Raw genomic sequence first — 14196 nt, 5'->3', positions numbered from 1 at the left:
GACTAGGTCGGCAGAGACGAGTTGGGCTAAAGGACCAGTTCCCATGCTATATATTCAATGAGTCTGTCCCTACAACAACCAAGAATGTTCCTAATGTCCGATACATTTAGTAATCAATGGCAGTAGATACCCGCTCAGCTTCACTGGTCTTTAATCCCGCGATTCTGGTGTTTGCCCAAGCAAGATCCCGTCCGCCCACGGCCACTCATAAACCGCAACATACTTATCTAAAAACTGGTAATTAAAGACCTTATTCATCTACAGTAGAGAAAAGCCCAGAGCAAGAACAAAGCGACGGAAACTGACGAAAGGACGGGCCCATTTGGGCAAGGAATCCTCTGCATGTTATTGTATAAATTTCACAGAAGCACATGGAGATGTTGCATTATTGAAATGTCAACGACCAAATCTAAATCATCCATCCACAATGTGCATGGCGCTGGTCTATCACCCGCTTTCATTGGTGATGGAGCGGCTCCAACACTCATCAGAGGAGCAACTGCCCGGCGCGATAAGGCAGCTGCACCGAGCTTTATCTCAGTCTCCGTCACCTGGAATCACAGGTCGGACAATGTGACAGGATTGTGCGTAAAGCGCTAGAGGTCCCCGGGGATCCTCCCCATGACGTTGATCCGAGGTGAGAGCGGTTTAAAAGGACGGCGCGGCGGAGCTGTTCACACATCGCCAGTGCTGAACTTCAGTCATCTTCAACTGCTGCAGCTTGTCTCTCTCTGTTCGTGCCGAGATGTGGTGCCGTCGCCTCCATTGCGCTCTCGCCCTCCTCACCATCGCCCTGGCGGTACTGACCGTCGGCGCGGCGCCTACGGACAGCAGTTACCGCAGAATGTTCCAGAGACTGGCCGCCGGCTCCAGGGTCAAAGCGGTAAGAAGCAGGTAGACAGTAGTTGGGACAACGGAGGCGCCAGTGGCGCTTCACGCCGGCGCTCGGCAGAGCCTGCCCTGTCCCGAGTTGTCTCAGTAACTGTAGTTTTTGCAGACGCGCGGCTCGGGGTTGGGACTGGATCAGATCGGATCGGGAAGGTTTGGAACCAGCGCGTTCCAGCGGATCGCCCGGTTTCACACACCAGTGCGAATGCGCTTCTGCCTCCATCTACAACTGCGCCCCTCCAAAGTACCCGCTTCCTTCGGCATTTCCCACTTGATGCCGACCCGTCCCGTCTCCGACCCCACACTTTGCACCGTCGGGGTCTCGCGGCGTCCACATATTGTCCCGGGAGTGTAGAGGGAGGAGGGAGACAAGTGTTCCCTTCACCAGTCGAGTATTCGCTCCAATCAACAATCTGCTGCTCCAGCAGAGTGTTTGTGTGTGGATTCCAGCATCTGCCCCTCCGATGTCCCCATCGCTACTCTGCGCGCAGGTTTCCAGAATTTCCAGGGAATCTGCACCGAACCCCTTGAATCTCAGCCACGAATGCGTTGAACAGCGGCGTCTCCGAGCAACCAACTCCAAAGAGGGGTAGAAACATTTCGCTCGTGTCCTTCAGGGTCGGCGGTAGCGGGTGGGCGGGCACCGGACACGAACTGGGATCGGTGGCGACCCTGGAACAGGCAAACGCGGCGCGGCTCCTGTGGGCTGGAGGTTACGGAGAGTGTCTCCGCTGCCGCGACACCTCAGTCCGTGTGGCGCGGGTTGCGGGGATCGCGAATAACGCCTGTTCCTTGTCTCTAGGATCTGGCCGAGTATTCTCTGGCCCAACTGCTCGCCGAGCTGGCGAACGCCGAGAACCAAGCGCTGGAAACTGACGACGTTTCCCGAGCGGCGCAGGAGAACGAGGTGAGGATGGAACTGGAGAGATCCGTCAACCCTAACCTGGCCCAGAGAGAGCGCAAAGCCGGCTGCAAGAACTTCTTCTGGAAAACCTTCACATCCTGTTAATTCTCTGACATCGCCGTTACTGGTCCATTCGTGGCCCATTACTGGTCTAATACTAGCCCGTCACTGGTCTATTACTAGCCCATTCCTGGCCCATGTTTGGCCCTTCACTGGCACACGTTCACCTGCTCGGTCTGAACCAAACAGGTGAACGTGGCGCAGTAGATCTGTACAGAGATATTGTGACGGATTTATGTAACAGAGATGTTCATTTTTGACTTGTACCAGACCGATCGGGCTTGTGAATTGTGTAGAGCCGCGTTCGCGCAGCTCCAAGAGGCACTATTTTTCATTTATATGTTGCAATAAAACTTAGGTTTGAAAGTGAAATGTTTGTTGTGCATCCTTCCTGAAATGTTTCAGCGCCGCGAAGTTAAAATACACTTGGGCTTTTCTTCCATATAGCGAGCTCTGATTCAGCGCGGTGTCCAAGAGTACAGGTCCGCCCTGCCCAGTACAGTTGTGGTGGGTGCGGGCACCCGATGGACGTCCCCTCCCGGAGCCGCTGCGCGGGTCGGCTCAATGTCAACCCTTCTTAATTTACACAAATTGACGTTTGTTTCCGCGGCCCCTGCGCCGGTGTTTATACAAGTGGGGCTACCCACACTTGTACCCAAAGGGTCATGACTTGTACCCAAAGCGTGTGCAGTGATTCCCCACTCCCACTGCCTCCCAACATCGTTGATCTGCCAATGGACATGGGAGCCACACCGTTGGTCCCGACTTCCTAATCTCTTTGCATTCCGGGTGTGAGTCACAGCCATCACCCCCGGAACCGGTAATGCGCACGTTTTTGCCCCTGTGAAATCGGCGGGGCATGAATGCGAGTAGGTGGTGTATTGGGCACAGGATTGTGGAACTGGACCTGTCTACCACGGCGCCTGGTCTCCAGGTGGTCCAAGCCCGCTGCTGCCACCAGTCAGGGCAACAATCCCCTTACAGTTGGTTATCGAGGAGTAGTTTGTGTTTGGGCTTGGATGACATTCGGAACCCCTTCCTTCTTCAAACTCTGACCCATCCTACGTGGCCGGGCAGGAGGCGATTCATTATCCGTTGAATATTAATCTTGCCCGCGACGTGAATTCAGGCTTTGCCCGCGGCGTTATTTCAGGTTCAGGTTCATTATTGTCGCGTGTACCGCGTACAGTTGAAAGCTTTGTTTTGTATTATATCTGATTAGATCATTAATCTTATAGATAATTACAGCCACCAATCCCATGTACAATCGGTAGAGCAAATGGAACGATACAGAGTGCAGAATATAGTTCTCTGTTTCACCCAGCAAACATCTCCCGCCTCAGATCGCAACCAGCCTCACTCACCATCCCAGACAGTCCTTCGGCCCGACCAACGTACTCCTGTGCCGCTGCCGCTTCGCACGGGAGATGGTCGGACCTAGGAACTGCAGTGCCAGGATAGGTCTGGAAACGTCCAAAACGGCGTTACCGCCACCCATTGCACAGACCAATGCAGGTCGCCACTCACTGGGGTCACCCCCACTTATTGAGATAGAATCAGAAACAGGCCCTTCAGCCCAACTCGCCTATACCTATCAAGACACCCCGAACACGTTCGTCCCAACTGCTTGCGTTTGGTCCATATCCCTCTAAATTTTTCCTATCCATGTTCCTGTCCAAATGTATTTTAAATGTGGCTATTGTACCTGGCTCAACTATCTCGTTTGGCAGCAGGTTCCATGTACCCAGTACCCAGGGCCGGGTTTAGATGAAGAGAGGCCCTAAGCTTAAGCTTGTCAAGCTGTTACGTAAATCCGGCCCTACCAGTACCCCCTGTGTGAAAAACCTGTTCGCGTGTTCCTATTAGATCTCCCCCCCCCCCCCCCTCACATTGAACCTATCCCCTCAAGTTCTTGATTTCCCGACAGTGCATTCTCCCTATAATTGTCCTCATCCCCCGGGTCACCAAGAAATAAGACAATTGGACTGATGGATAATTCATGGAGTTTAAATGCAGATAAGTGCAAGGCATTTAATTTCGGGAAGCCAAACCAGGGTGGGATCTTGACAGTGAATGGCAGAGCCCCTGGCGACTATTGTAGAGCAGGGCCCTGGGGAATGTTGTGGAACAGATGAATCAGGAGTGCAGGTACATAGTTCCCTGAAAGTGGCTTCACAGTATGGTTAGGGTGGTCAAGAAGGCTTTCGGTACAATTGACTACATTAGTCAGATTATTGTGTACAGTAGTTGGGATGTAAGGTTACTGATGTGCAGGATGTTGGCGAGGCCTGATTTAGAATATTATATATGTTGAGTTTGCATCACCCTGCTATTGGAAGGATGTTGTTAAGCGGGAACGAGTTCAGGGAAATTTTACGAGGATGTTGTCGGAACTTGAGCACCTGAGCTATTAGCAGAGGTTGGGCACAGATGGGACTTTATTCCTCGGAGCGAAGGAGGTTGAGAGGTGATTTTATGGATGGGTATAAATTAATGACGATAGATAGGGTGAATTCAGTCTTTTACCCAGAGTTGGGGAATCAAGGACCAGAGGACACGGGTTTAAGGTGAGAGGGAAAAGATTTAATAGGAACCTGAGGGAGAGCTTTTGCGCACAGAGTGTGGTGGGTGTATGGAACGAGCTGCCTAAGAAGTTGTTGAAGGAAATACTACCACAACATTTAAAATACATTTGAAAAGGTACTCGGATAAGAAAGGTTTAGAGGGATATGGGCCAAACCAGGCAGGTAGTACTAATGTAGATGGGGCATCTGGGTTCGGCTGAGCAAGTTGGGCTGAAGGGTTGATTTCTGTGCTGCAGGACTCTGTTACTCTCAGTGAAACCCTAGCCTTCCCACCTGCTCCCAGTATCTCAGGCCCTCAGGTCCTGACAACATCCACATGAATCTCTGTACTCTTTCCAGCTTAAAGGCATCCTTCCTGTAGCAAGATGACCAAAACTGAACACAATACTCCGAATGCATCCTCACCAACGCCTTGTTCAACTACAACAGAAAAAGATGCATCTGATGCTTTGATCTTCTGCACCCTTCACTGAACCAAGACTGGTCCTTGCTGGGGGACTAGACTGTGGTGGAGTGCAGCCCATATTGTTAATGGTTCATGACTGGATGCCCAGTTCACAGCAGATAAATGGATCTAATCTCATGCACATGAGTTGTGAAGGGCGTCGGCTGTATTGGGCAGTGGTCCCACCTGTGGCACCGCCAAAGATACCTGCAACAGATGAAGTGGTGATACAATGCCAACTACACTCCACAAACATTCATTAAATACAAAGTGTTTTGGGGAGATTAGAGCTGGTAAAGAGTTTCTTATAGAAACATATAAAATGATAAATGGATTGGACAAGCTAGGTGTAGGAAAAATGTTTGCAATTTTGGGGGAGTCCAGAACCAGGGGCCACAGTCTAAGAATACAGGGGAGGCCATTTAAAACTGAGATGAGAAAATCTTTTCAACCAGAGAATAGTGAATTTGTGGAATTCTCTGCCACAGAAGGCAGTAGAGGCCAATTCATGGAATCAAGGGGTATGGGGAGAAAGCAGGCACGGGTTACTGATTGTGGATGATCAGCCATGATCACAATGAATGGTGGTGCTGGCTTGAAGGGCCAAATGGCCTCCTCCTGCACCTATTTTCTATGTTTCTATTAGTCTGTAAATGGCAAGCTCTTTCTTTTTCAAGCATTAGATCATTTTATTATATATGCTAATCAACTGTGTGAGGAGACAATCGTGTTAGAAGAACATCAAGGAGCATTGATAATATTACTGTACTTTTGTCATTTCTGATCTCATTAATTCCAAGGAGCCGGCACGCCATTGTCGCTGTGAACTAGGCGTCTGATCTGCTCCTTCATCTGCCACCACAAGTAAACGTGTCGTTCAGCTCATACCCAACCCATTGTTAGTCAATGGCATCAGACTGCTTTGAAGCCAAATGTTCTTTCATGATATTAATCAGTTGTTGCTTTGAAAGTAAGACTGATCCCAACATCAGTGTGAGAAGTTGCATGGGCATATAGAAGTGTACTTTCACCAGGCACCTCAGCTATATAACCAATGTTATTTAGTCACAGAGTAGCAAACTTTCATTTCTATAGTGCCAGGCTCCAGGCAACTACCCAAATAACTTCTACTGACAAAATCCTTCTTTGGGATCTTTGGATGGCACAGTGGCGCAGCGGTGGAGTTGTTGCCTTTCAGCACCATTGACCCAGGTTCGATCCTGACAATCAGTGCTGTCCGTTTGTTCTCACTGTGACCGCGTGGTATTTCTCCGGGTGCTCCGGTTTCCCCCCACACTCCATGGACGTAGAGGTTTGTAGGTCAATTGGCTTCGGTAAAATTGAAAATTGTCATTAGTGTGTACGATAGTGTTAGTGCACAGTGTGAACGCTGCCCATGGGCCTATTTCCGTGCTGTATCTCTAAAGTAAAATGTAGCAACGTCATTATCTGATTCAAATCATAACACTGTAAGTTAGTGCATCTGATGGCCTGGGTCAGTTTATGTCACTGCCTGGGTCAGTGTGTGTCACTGTCTGGGTCAGCGTGTGTCACTGTCTGGGTCAGTGTGTGTGTGTGTCTGGGTCAGTGTGTGTGGGTCAGTGTGTGTGTGTGTGTGGGTCAGTGTGTGTGTGTGTGGGTCAGTGTGTGTGTGTGTGGGTCAGTGTGTGTGTGTGGGGGTCAGTGTGTGTGTGTGTGTGTGTGTGGGTCAGTGTGTGTGTGTGTGTGTGTGTGTGTGGGGGGGTCAGTGTGTGTGTGTGTGTGTGTGTGTGTGTGGGTCAGTGTGTGTGTGTGTGGGTCAGTGTGTGTGGGTCAGTGTGTGTGTGTGGGGGTCAGTGTGTGTGTGTGTGTGTGTGTGTGTGTGGGTCAGTGTGTGTGTGTGTGTGTGTGTTTGTGGGTCAGTGTGTGTGTGTGTGTGTGTGTGTGGGTCAGTGTGTGTGTGTGTGTGTGGGTCAGTGTGTGTGTGTGTGGGTCAGTGTGTGTGTGTGTGGGTCAGTGTGTGTGTGTGTGTGTGGGTCAGTGTGTGTCACTGTCTCGGTCAGTGTGTGTGTGTGTGTGTGTGTGTGTGTGTGTGTGTGTGTGTGTGTGTGTGTGTATCAGCGTGTGTGACTGATATTTTTCCTCATCTCAGTCCTAAATGGCCGACCCTGTTATTCTTATTGCATTCACATGTTTTAACTATAAAGTTTTATTCTTAATTTTTTAATGTTTTATGTTTTATGTTTAATGGTTTACTGTATATCGTGTTGTTACTTGCAGGCGGAGCACCAAGACCAACTCCTTGTATGTGTACATACTTGGCCAATAAACTTATTCATTCATTCAGGGAGTCAGGGGATATGGGGAGAAGGCAGGAACAGGGTACTGATTGGGGATGATCAGCCATGATCATATTGAATGGTTCGAAGGGCCGAATGGCCTACTCCTGTACCTATTGTCTATTGTCTATTGCACACAACACGAGCAGCACCGGTCTCCTTGCTGAGAGTTTGGCGACTTCTGTGGGGGTGGTATCTGAGCAAAATGGGTAAACAACACTGATAGAGAAAGGCAACAAGAAATAGTATCATTTTAGATGGGACCAGTGACATACCTCCTCTGACCACCCAACTCTGACGCTACAAACTCTTACCACAATTCGGGGCATGATGGAACACTTTCCATAAACTAAATAAGTACAATTCCAACAATGTTCAAGAAATGTAACGCCATCCAGGACATAGTGGTTGACTTGATCGACACCCCATTCACCTCCTACACCACAGAGAGTGTACTATCTACAAAGTGCATTGAAGAAACTTATGAAGTAATCTTTACTCCTTCCAGACCTGCAAACTCTATGGAATGACCAAGGGGTGTGGGCACATGGAAACAGTATCACTTGCAGGTTTCCCTACAAATCGTGCATCATCCTGGCTTAGAAATAAATCATTGTTCCGTACTGTCCCGGGTGTAAGTCTCCCAAGCACTGTGACCTTCAGCTGAGGGAATTCACTGGCTCAGGAAAGAGGTGAGCCACTGCCTTCTCTGGGACGTCTGGGGACAGACAATGTTCTAATCTTGTCAGATGCTGCAAATCAATGAAACCATTTAACCAAGGTTTGGGGTGGATCAGATGTTCCTGTCAGTTGTTGTCATGTGTCTAAGATTGATTGGATGGGAATTATGGAAAATGAAATGTCAGCATCCCTTTGTTAACTGAAAGAAAGCAGTTCCCTCCTCATATTCCACTCGAGCAGCCCATAATCCAACAATATGAACATTGAATTCTCCAATTTCAAGTAATACACTCTCCACCCCCTCCCTCTCAGCAGCCCCACACACATTGCCCTGCCATCTCACACCCCTCTGCTCCTTTTTCCTCCTCTGTGTGTTTACCTCCTATTCCTGTCTCCGATTTCCCTTTGATCTCCACGTTTTCCCCTTTCCACCCATATCCCTTCGACCAGGTTTTCATTCCCCCCCTTTTCACCTGTCTGTCCTCTCTACAGATGCTGCCTGATCTGCTGAGTATGCTGTGCGATGCAATGAGACCTGGGTGTCATGGTACACCAGTCATTGAAAGTAGGCATGCAGGTGCAGCAGGCAGTGAGAAAGCGAATGGTATGTTAGCATTCATAGCAAAAGGATTTGAGTACAGGAGCAGGGAGGTTCTACTGCAGTTGTACAGGGTCTTGGTGAGACCACATCTGGAGTATGGCGTACAGTTTTGGTCTCCTAATCTGAGGAAAGACATTCTTGCCATAGAGGGAGTACAGAGAAGGTTCACCAGACTGATTTCTGGGATGTCAGGACTTTCATATGAAGAAAGACTGGATAGACTCGGCTTGTACTCGCTAGAATTTAGACGATTGAGGGGGGATCTTATAGAATGTTACAAAATACTTCAGGGATTGGACAGGCTAGATGCAGGAAGATTGTTCCCGATGTTGGGAAAGTCCAGAACAAGGGGTCACAGTTTAAGGATAGGGGGGAAATCTTTTAGGACCGAGATGAGAAAAACATTTTTCACACAGAGAGTGGTGAATCTCTGGAATTCTCTGCCACAGAAGGTAGTTGAGGTCAGTTCATTGGCTATATTTGAGAGGGAGTTAGATGTGGCCCTTGTGGCTAAAGGGATCAGGGGGTATGGAGAGAAGCCAGGTACAGGATACTGAGTTGGATGATCAGCCATGATCATATTGAATGGCGGTGCAGGCTCGATGGGCCGAATGGCCTACTCCTGCACCTATCGTCTATGTTTCTATGTTTCTATTAGCTGAGGTTTTAGGTTAGGAGGACGGAGAGAACTCTATGATTAGTGAGTATGACCAAAGCACTGACCAGGGATTTGTTATTTTATATTGTTCTGGGATTCTCCTCTGGTTCAACTCTGCAAGATCAGAGACACAGCCAGACCTGTTTCTCATCGTGCCTGGAGCTGAGAAAGTTTCGGCAAGCACAGAATGCTAAAACGAAACTGTCCAATGAAAATTAATGAGAGGCGTGAGGGCCTCATTAGGGATATAAATATTAATACCAGTTCCAGGGGGCGAGCTACATGTTGCAATAACATTCCACCCCCGAGGACCTGTAATTTATTTGACAATTATGAATTCCTGTCCCTGTTTGGGGAGAGCTTTATGTTCGATCACTCACAAGACAAAGGACTCTGAGAGGTAAATTCTCAAAAGATGGTGAGCAGTAAAAGTAATGGGATGAGGGCGGTTTGGAGGGTCACAGGATAGATTCGGACTAAGGTGCTGACTAGAGTTGCTTTTAGAATTTGGGACTCCATGCTTGAGAAAGTAATTGACTTAGTGAGATACAGTGAGGGTTATAGACACGTTCTAATGAAACACAAACTCTGTTTCTCTCTCCGCAGATGCTGCCTGATCTGCTGGAAAGTACCAAACACTTCCTGTTTTTATTGCATGGCAGTTGATGAGCTAGTAGCAGCGGAGGTGATGGGCCACGTTATAGATCCCCTGGTGCATTGGCTTTCCATGGCTAATCCTGTCCTCACTTTTGCGATTGGTCTGAGTTTTAGACCCAACTTGTCAACCTGCCCTGGGTCCCATGGATTTTCACCTCCTGGGTCAGCCTCCACCTACTGGTCCATGTAGACTGGCTTCCCATTTCACATGCTGTCTGACTTCCCGAGAGTTTCCAGCAGATTCTGCTTTTATTTCAGATATGCTGCCATTTTCTGAAAGCTTGTGTTCGTTCCGCTCTGCATGTAGCTCAGCATGACAGCCAATAATTACTAATGTCTGCCTGTAAAGGTAGTGGGAGGACCATCAGTCACAGGAGCTGATGCTAAGTGGCAGAAATCTACTCCAGGCCACAGCTAATGGGAATTGTCCCCCGCTCAGGTTTCCTTGACTGTTGCATCCTGACACAACTAGAACCAACACCTTCCATGGTGGTAAAAATGTGGTCTATGGTCCACGGTAGATTTGAGCTGATTCATCTGCACCATTTGACAGGTTTATCACCAGTGACCCACAGGTGACCTGCAAAACCAGGGCCAGTGTCCTTACACCACACGACAGTGTGTGATAGCTGGGAGATAGATGCTTTGCTGTTTGTCATCACCAGGCATAAACATTCAAACTGTGCCTCTACATCCGCATTATGGTGGGACTATCCCAATCTCTGTCCTATATAGAAACAAGGAACTGTGGATGCTTGTGAAACACTGTGAATTCAATGTTCAGGCAGCATCCCTGGAGAACATAGACACTGACCAATCTATTCAAGTTTGTCACCTATTCAAGTTGTCCAGAGATGCTGCCAGACCCGCTGTTATGTCTTTCCAATCTCTGTCCCACTCTGACCTCCCTGGGACCATGCAGACACAGGGACCTTCTCCTGCAGGAACCTGGCCAACTCCTGCTCTCCCACAGGGAGTGTGGCTTTAACTTCTCATACCCTCTCTGATAGCCGTGCTGGCCACAGTACAAACATATTATGAAATAAAGCAGAAAATGATGTGGGAACACCCAGCAAGACCTGTTACCAATAGGGACCAAAAGCTCAGCAGGATGACAGGTAGAGGCCTATTCTGGCAAAAACGGAGAGAAAGTGAGGTGCCTAGTTGGAATTTGTGACATTAAATCCTGCAGGATGCAACATGCTCAGGCAGAAACTGACATGATGGTCGTCAGGGTTGTGTTGGACCTTGTATTAGTGCAGAGGATACAGTCAGAAAGCTCAGACGGGGATGGGGAATTAATGTGGCGGCATGAGATACTCATTTGCTGACTGAATACTGGTACTCCACAAAACGCCATCCAGTCTGCATCTGGTTCCTCCAGTGTAGGGGAGATGGGGCATGTTGGTTAGCATGGGCAAGTTGGTCAAAGGGTCTGTTTCCACATTCTATGACTCCATGACACTCTAAGACCACACAGACAACATTGCACACAGTATCTAGATTAGAAAAGTGCAAGTCAATCGCTGCTTCTCCTGGACAGATTGGGGCCATGGATGGTGAGAAAGGAAGTTATTCAAACTGTGGGTGGCCGCAGCTGGGATCACAGTAGGGGCACCGTGAGCAGTTCCAGTCACAACAGAAAGGGAAGAGATGATGGGACTGCAGAGGAGATACACCAGGACTTTGCCAAGGATGACAGTGTCTCACCATGGAGTAGAGGAAGCTGATGATAATATGACAGAGGGGGACAACATTATGAGGGGTAGGAATGGGATAGAGAGTGAGAAACTTTACCCAATAACAGAGACATATATAACCAGGGGCATGGGTTTAAGGCAAAGTCTAAAATGGTCACAGGGGATCTGAGGAAAATATTTCTCCTCAAAGGGTAGTTGGACTCTGGAACACACTGCCTGAGGGAGAGGTGGAGGTAAAGACTCAGTCTACATTGAACAAGGTTCTGGATAAGGAGCTGAATCGTCACGGCAGTGAAAGATATTCCCGGAGCTGGTAAGTAGGATTAGTATAGATGGCAGTTTGATGCTCAGCTCAGGTGTAGTAGGCCGATGGGCCTGTTTCCTGCTGCCTGACTCTATGGACTGCCTCCAGCATTTGACTCCTCACTGCAATGTACTGCCAACACTTGCCCTATTTTATTTTGGACATTCTTCGCAATGTTGTCCTGTATTATAATTATTTGAATGAATCATTTGTCTTATATTCATTTTAAACAAGGATTATTTTTTGTTTGGAAGTGAATTTTGTCTTTTATTACTGCCTTGGTACAATATCACGGTGATTAAGTTAATAGTCTAACATCGAGATGGATGGATTAATAACTTTGGGATATTTCAACTCTCACTGGCAATTGCTGTGGAAATTAAATATAGTGAATTAAATAATTCTTGAATTTAAGTTAGTCTCAATAATGGTGAGCACAAAGCTATGAAGAACAGAGAACAATAGCTGGCTCTTCGGCCCACAATGTCTATGCCAAGTATGATGCCAAGATACATTAAATATCCTCTGCCTGTACGTGATCCATCTCCTTCCTTTCACTGCAAAGCCATGGGCCTACATAAAAACTTCTTAAATGCCACTATTGTATCTGCCTCGACCACCTCCCCTGGCAACACGTTCCAGGCCCCCATCACACTCTGTGTAAAAAAATCCTGAACACACATCGCCTTTAAATTTTGGCCCTCTGAAGTTAAAGCTATGTCCTAGCCTTTGACATATCCACCCTAGCGATAACATTTCTGACTGTCTACCCTAGCTATGCCTCTCATAAATGTAAATATTTCTATCAGGTCTCCCCTGATCTTCTGATGATCCAGAGAAAACAATCAAAGTCTGTCCAACCTCTCCTCATCGCTAATACTCTATTCCAGGCCGTGATCCGGTAAATCTCTTCTGTACTCTTTCCAAAGCGCCCACAACCTTCCTGTAATGGGGCAGCCAGAACTGCATACAATGCTTCAAATGTGTCCTAACCAAAGTCTTAAAAACTGAAACATGACCTGAATCTTATACTCAATTTCCAGAAGAATAAACGCAAGCATAACATGTGCCTTCTTTACCGCACTTATCTACTTGTGTTCCACTTTCAGGGTGCTATGAACTTGGAACCTAAGATCCCTCTGTACATCAATGCTGTTCAGGGTCCTGCCATTAAGTGTATACTGTTCCCTTACATTTGATTTTGGTGGAGTTGGCCTAATAACAGGGTGAGTGCACAGTTAGGGTGGTGCCGCAACTGACAACCACCGAACTGATTGTTGACTTCACAAAAGGAAAAGTTAGGATACTATATGCCAATTTACATTGGTGGGTCAGTGGTGGAGAGTGTTAGTAGCATCAAATTCCTAGGCATTAATATCCTGGATGACCTGTCCTGGGCACATCGCTGTAATATTTAAGGCTTGCTAGCGCTCCTACTTTCTTAGAAGCTTAAAGATATTCACCATGTTCCCGAATACTCTAAGCAGAAAGTGTCCTTCTCACTGTTACCATCGGGCAAGAGGTACAGAAGCCTGATGGCCCACACCACCAGGTTCAATAACAGAAGTAGCCCAAATGTTGATGATGGCAAAGCTGTAAATGTTGTCTACATGGACTTCTGCAAGACATTTCATAAGGTTCTACATAGCTGCTCTGGAAGGAGAAATCACATGGGAACCAATCTACCTGTGATGCCACTTTCAAGGAACTATGGACCTGCACTCCAAGATCCCTCTGTTCTACTACTCTCCACAGGACCCTGTCATTCACTATGAATGTCCTGCACTGGTTTGTCTTCCTAAATGCAACACCTCGCACTGATCTGCATTAAACGCCATTAACCCCTCAGCCCACTTGCCCAACGTCAATATCCAGTTGTAATTTTTGAAAACCTTCTTTGCTGCCTACAATACCACCCACTGTAGTGTCATCTACAAACTTACTAATCCTGCCTTGTACATCCAAATCATTGATATAAACCACAAACAACAATGGGCCCAGAACTGATCCCTGAGGCTCACCACAAGTCACTGATCTCCAGTCCAAGAAACAACCTTCCACCGTCACCCTCTGCTTCCCTCCATGAAGCCAATTCTCCTATCCAGTTGGCCAGCTCTCCCTGGATTCCATGTGATCTAACCCTCCAGACCAGCCTACATGTGGAACCTTGTTGAAGTCAAGATAGAAAATGTATATGGTGCTGCCCTCATCAATCTTTTTGGTTATATCTTCAAAAAACTCAATCAGATTTGTGAGACACAATCTCCCACACAGATATACCATCTTCTTCTTATCGAGTCCACACACAAGATTAGAATTTGTTCAGCCAGAGCTGAACACACTTCTTGGCATCTGCCCAATGGTGTCTGTCTTGCGCTTCTTGTGCTTCTTGTGC

At 47.6% G+C, this 14196-nt stretch overlaps 1 protein-coding gene across 1 annotated transcript; it reads left to right on the top strand.

The window, feature by feature from the left end:
• The first annotated feature begins 683 nt into the window (after positions 1–683).
• On the top strand, positions 684–2224 carry sst (somatostatin). The gene is made up of 2 exons (XM_033032207.1): positions 684–883; positions 1691–2224. Exons 1-2 carry the CDS (start codon positions 746–748, stop codon positions 1895–1897), a joined length of 345 nt encoding a protein of 114 aa, XP_032888098.1. The 5' UTR covers positions 684–745; the 3' UTR covers positions 1898–2224.
• Positions 2225–14196: the final 11972 nt, after the last annotated feature.

This window comes from Amblyraja radiata, chromosome 13 (assembly GCF_010909765.2).
Source record: "Amblyraja radiata isolate CabotCenter1 chromosome 13, sAmbRad1.1.pri, whole genome shotgun sequence".
In the NCBI taxonomy this organism is placed as follows: domain Eukaryota; kingdom Metazoa; phylum Chordata; class Chondrichthyes; order Rajiformes; family Rajidae; genus Amblyraja; species Amblyraja radiata.
Note: the sequence above shows the minus strand (reverse complement) of the source record. Positions and strands in the feature narration are given on the sequence as shown.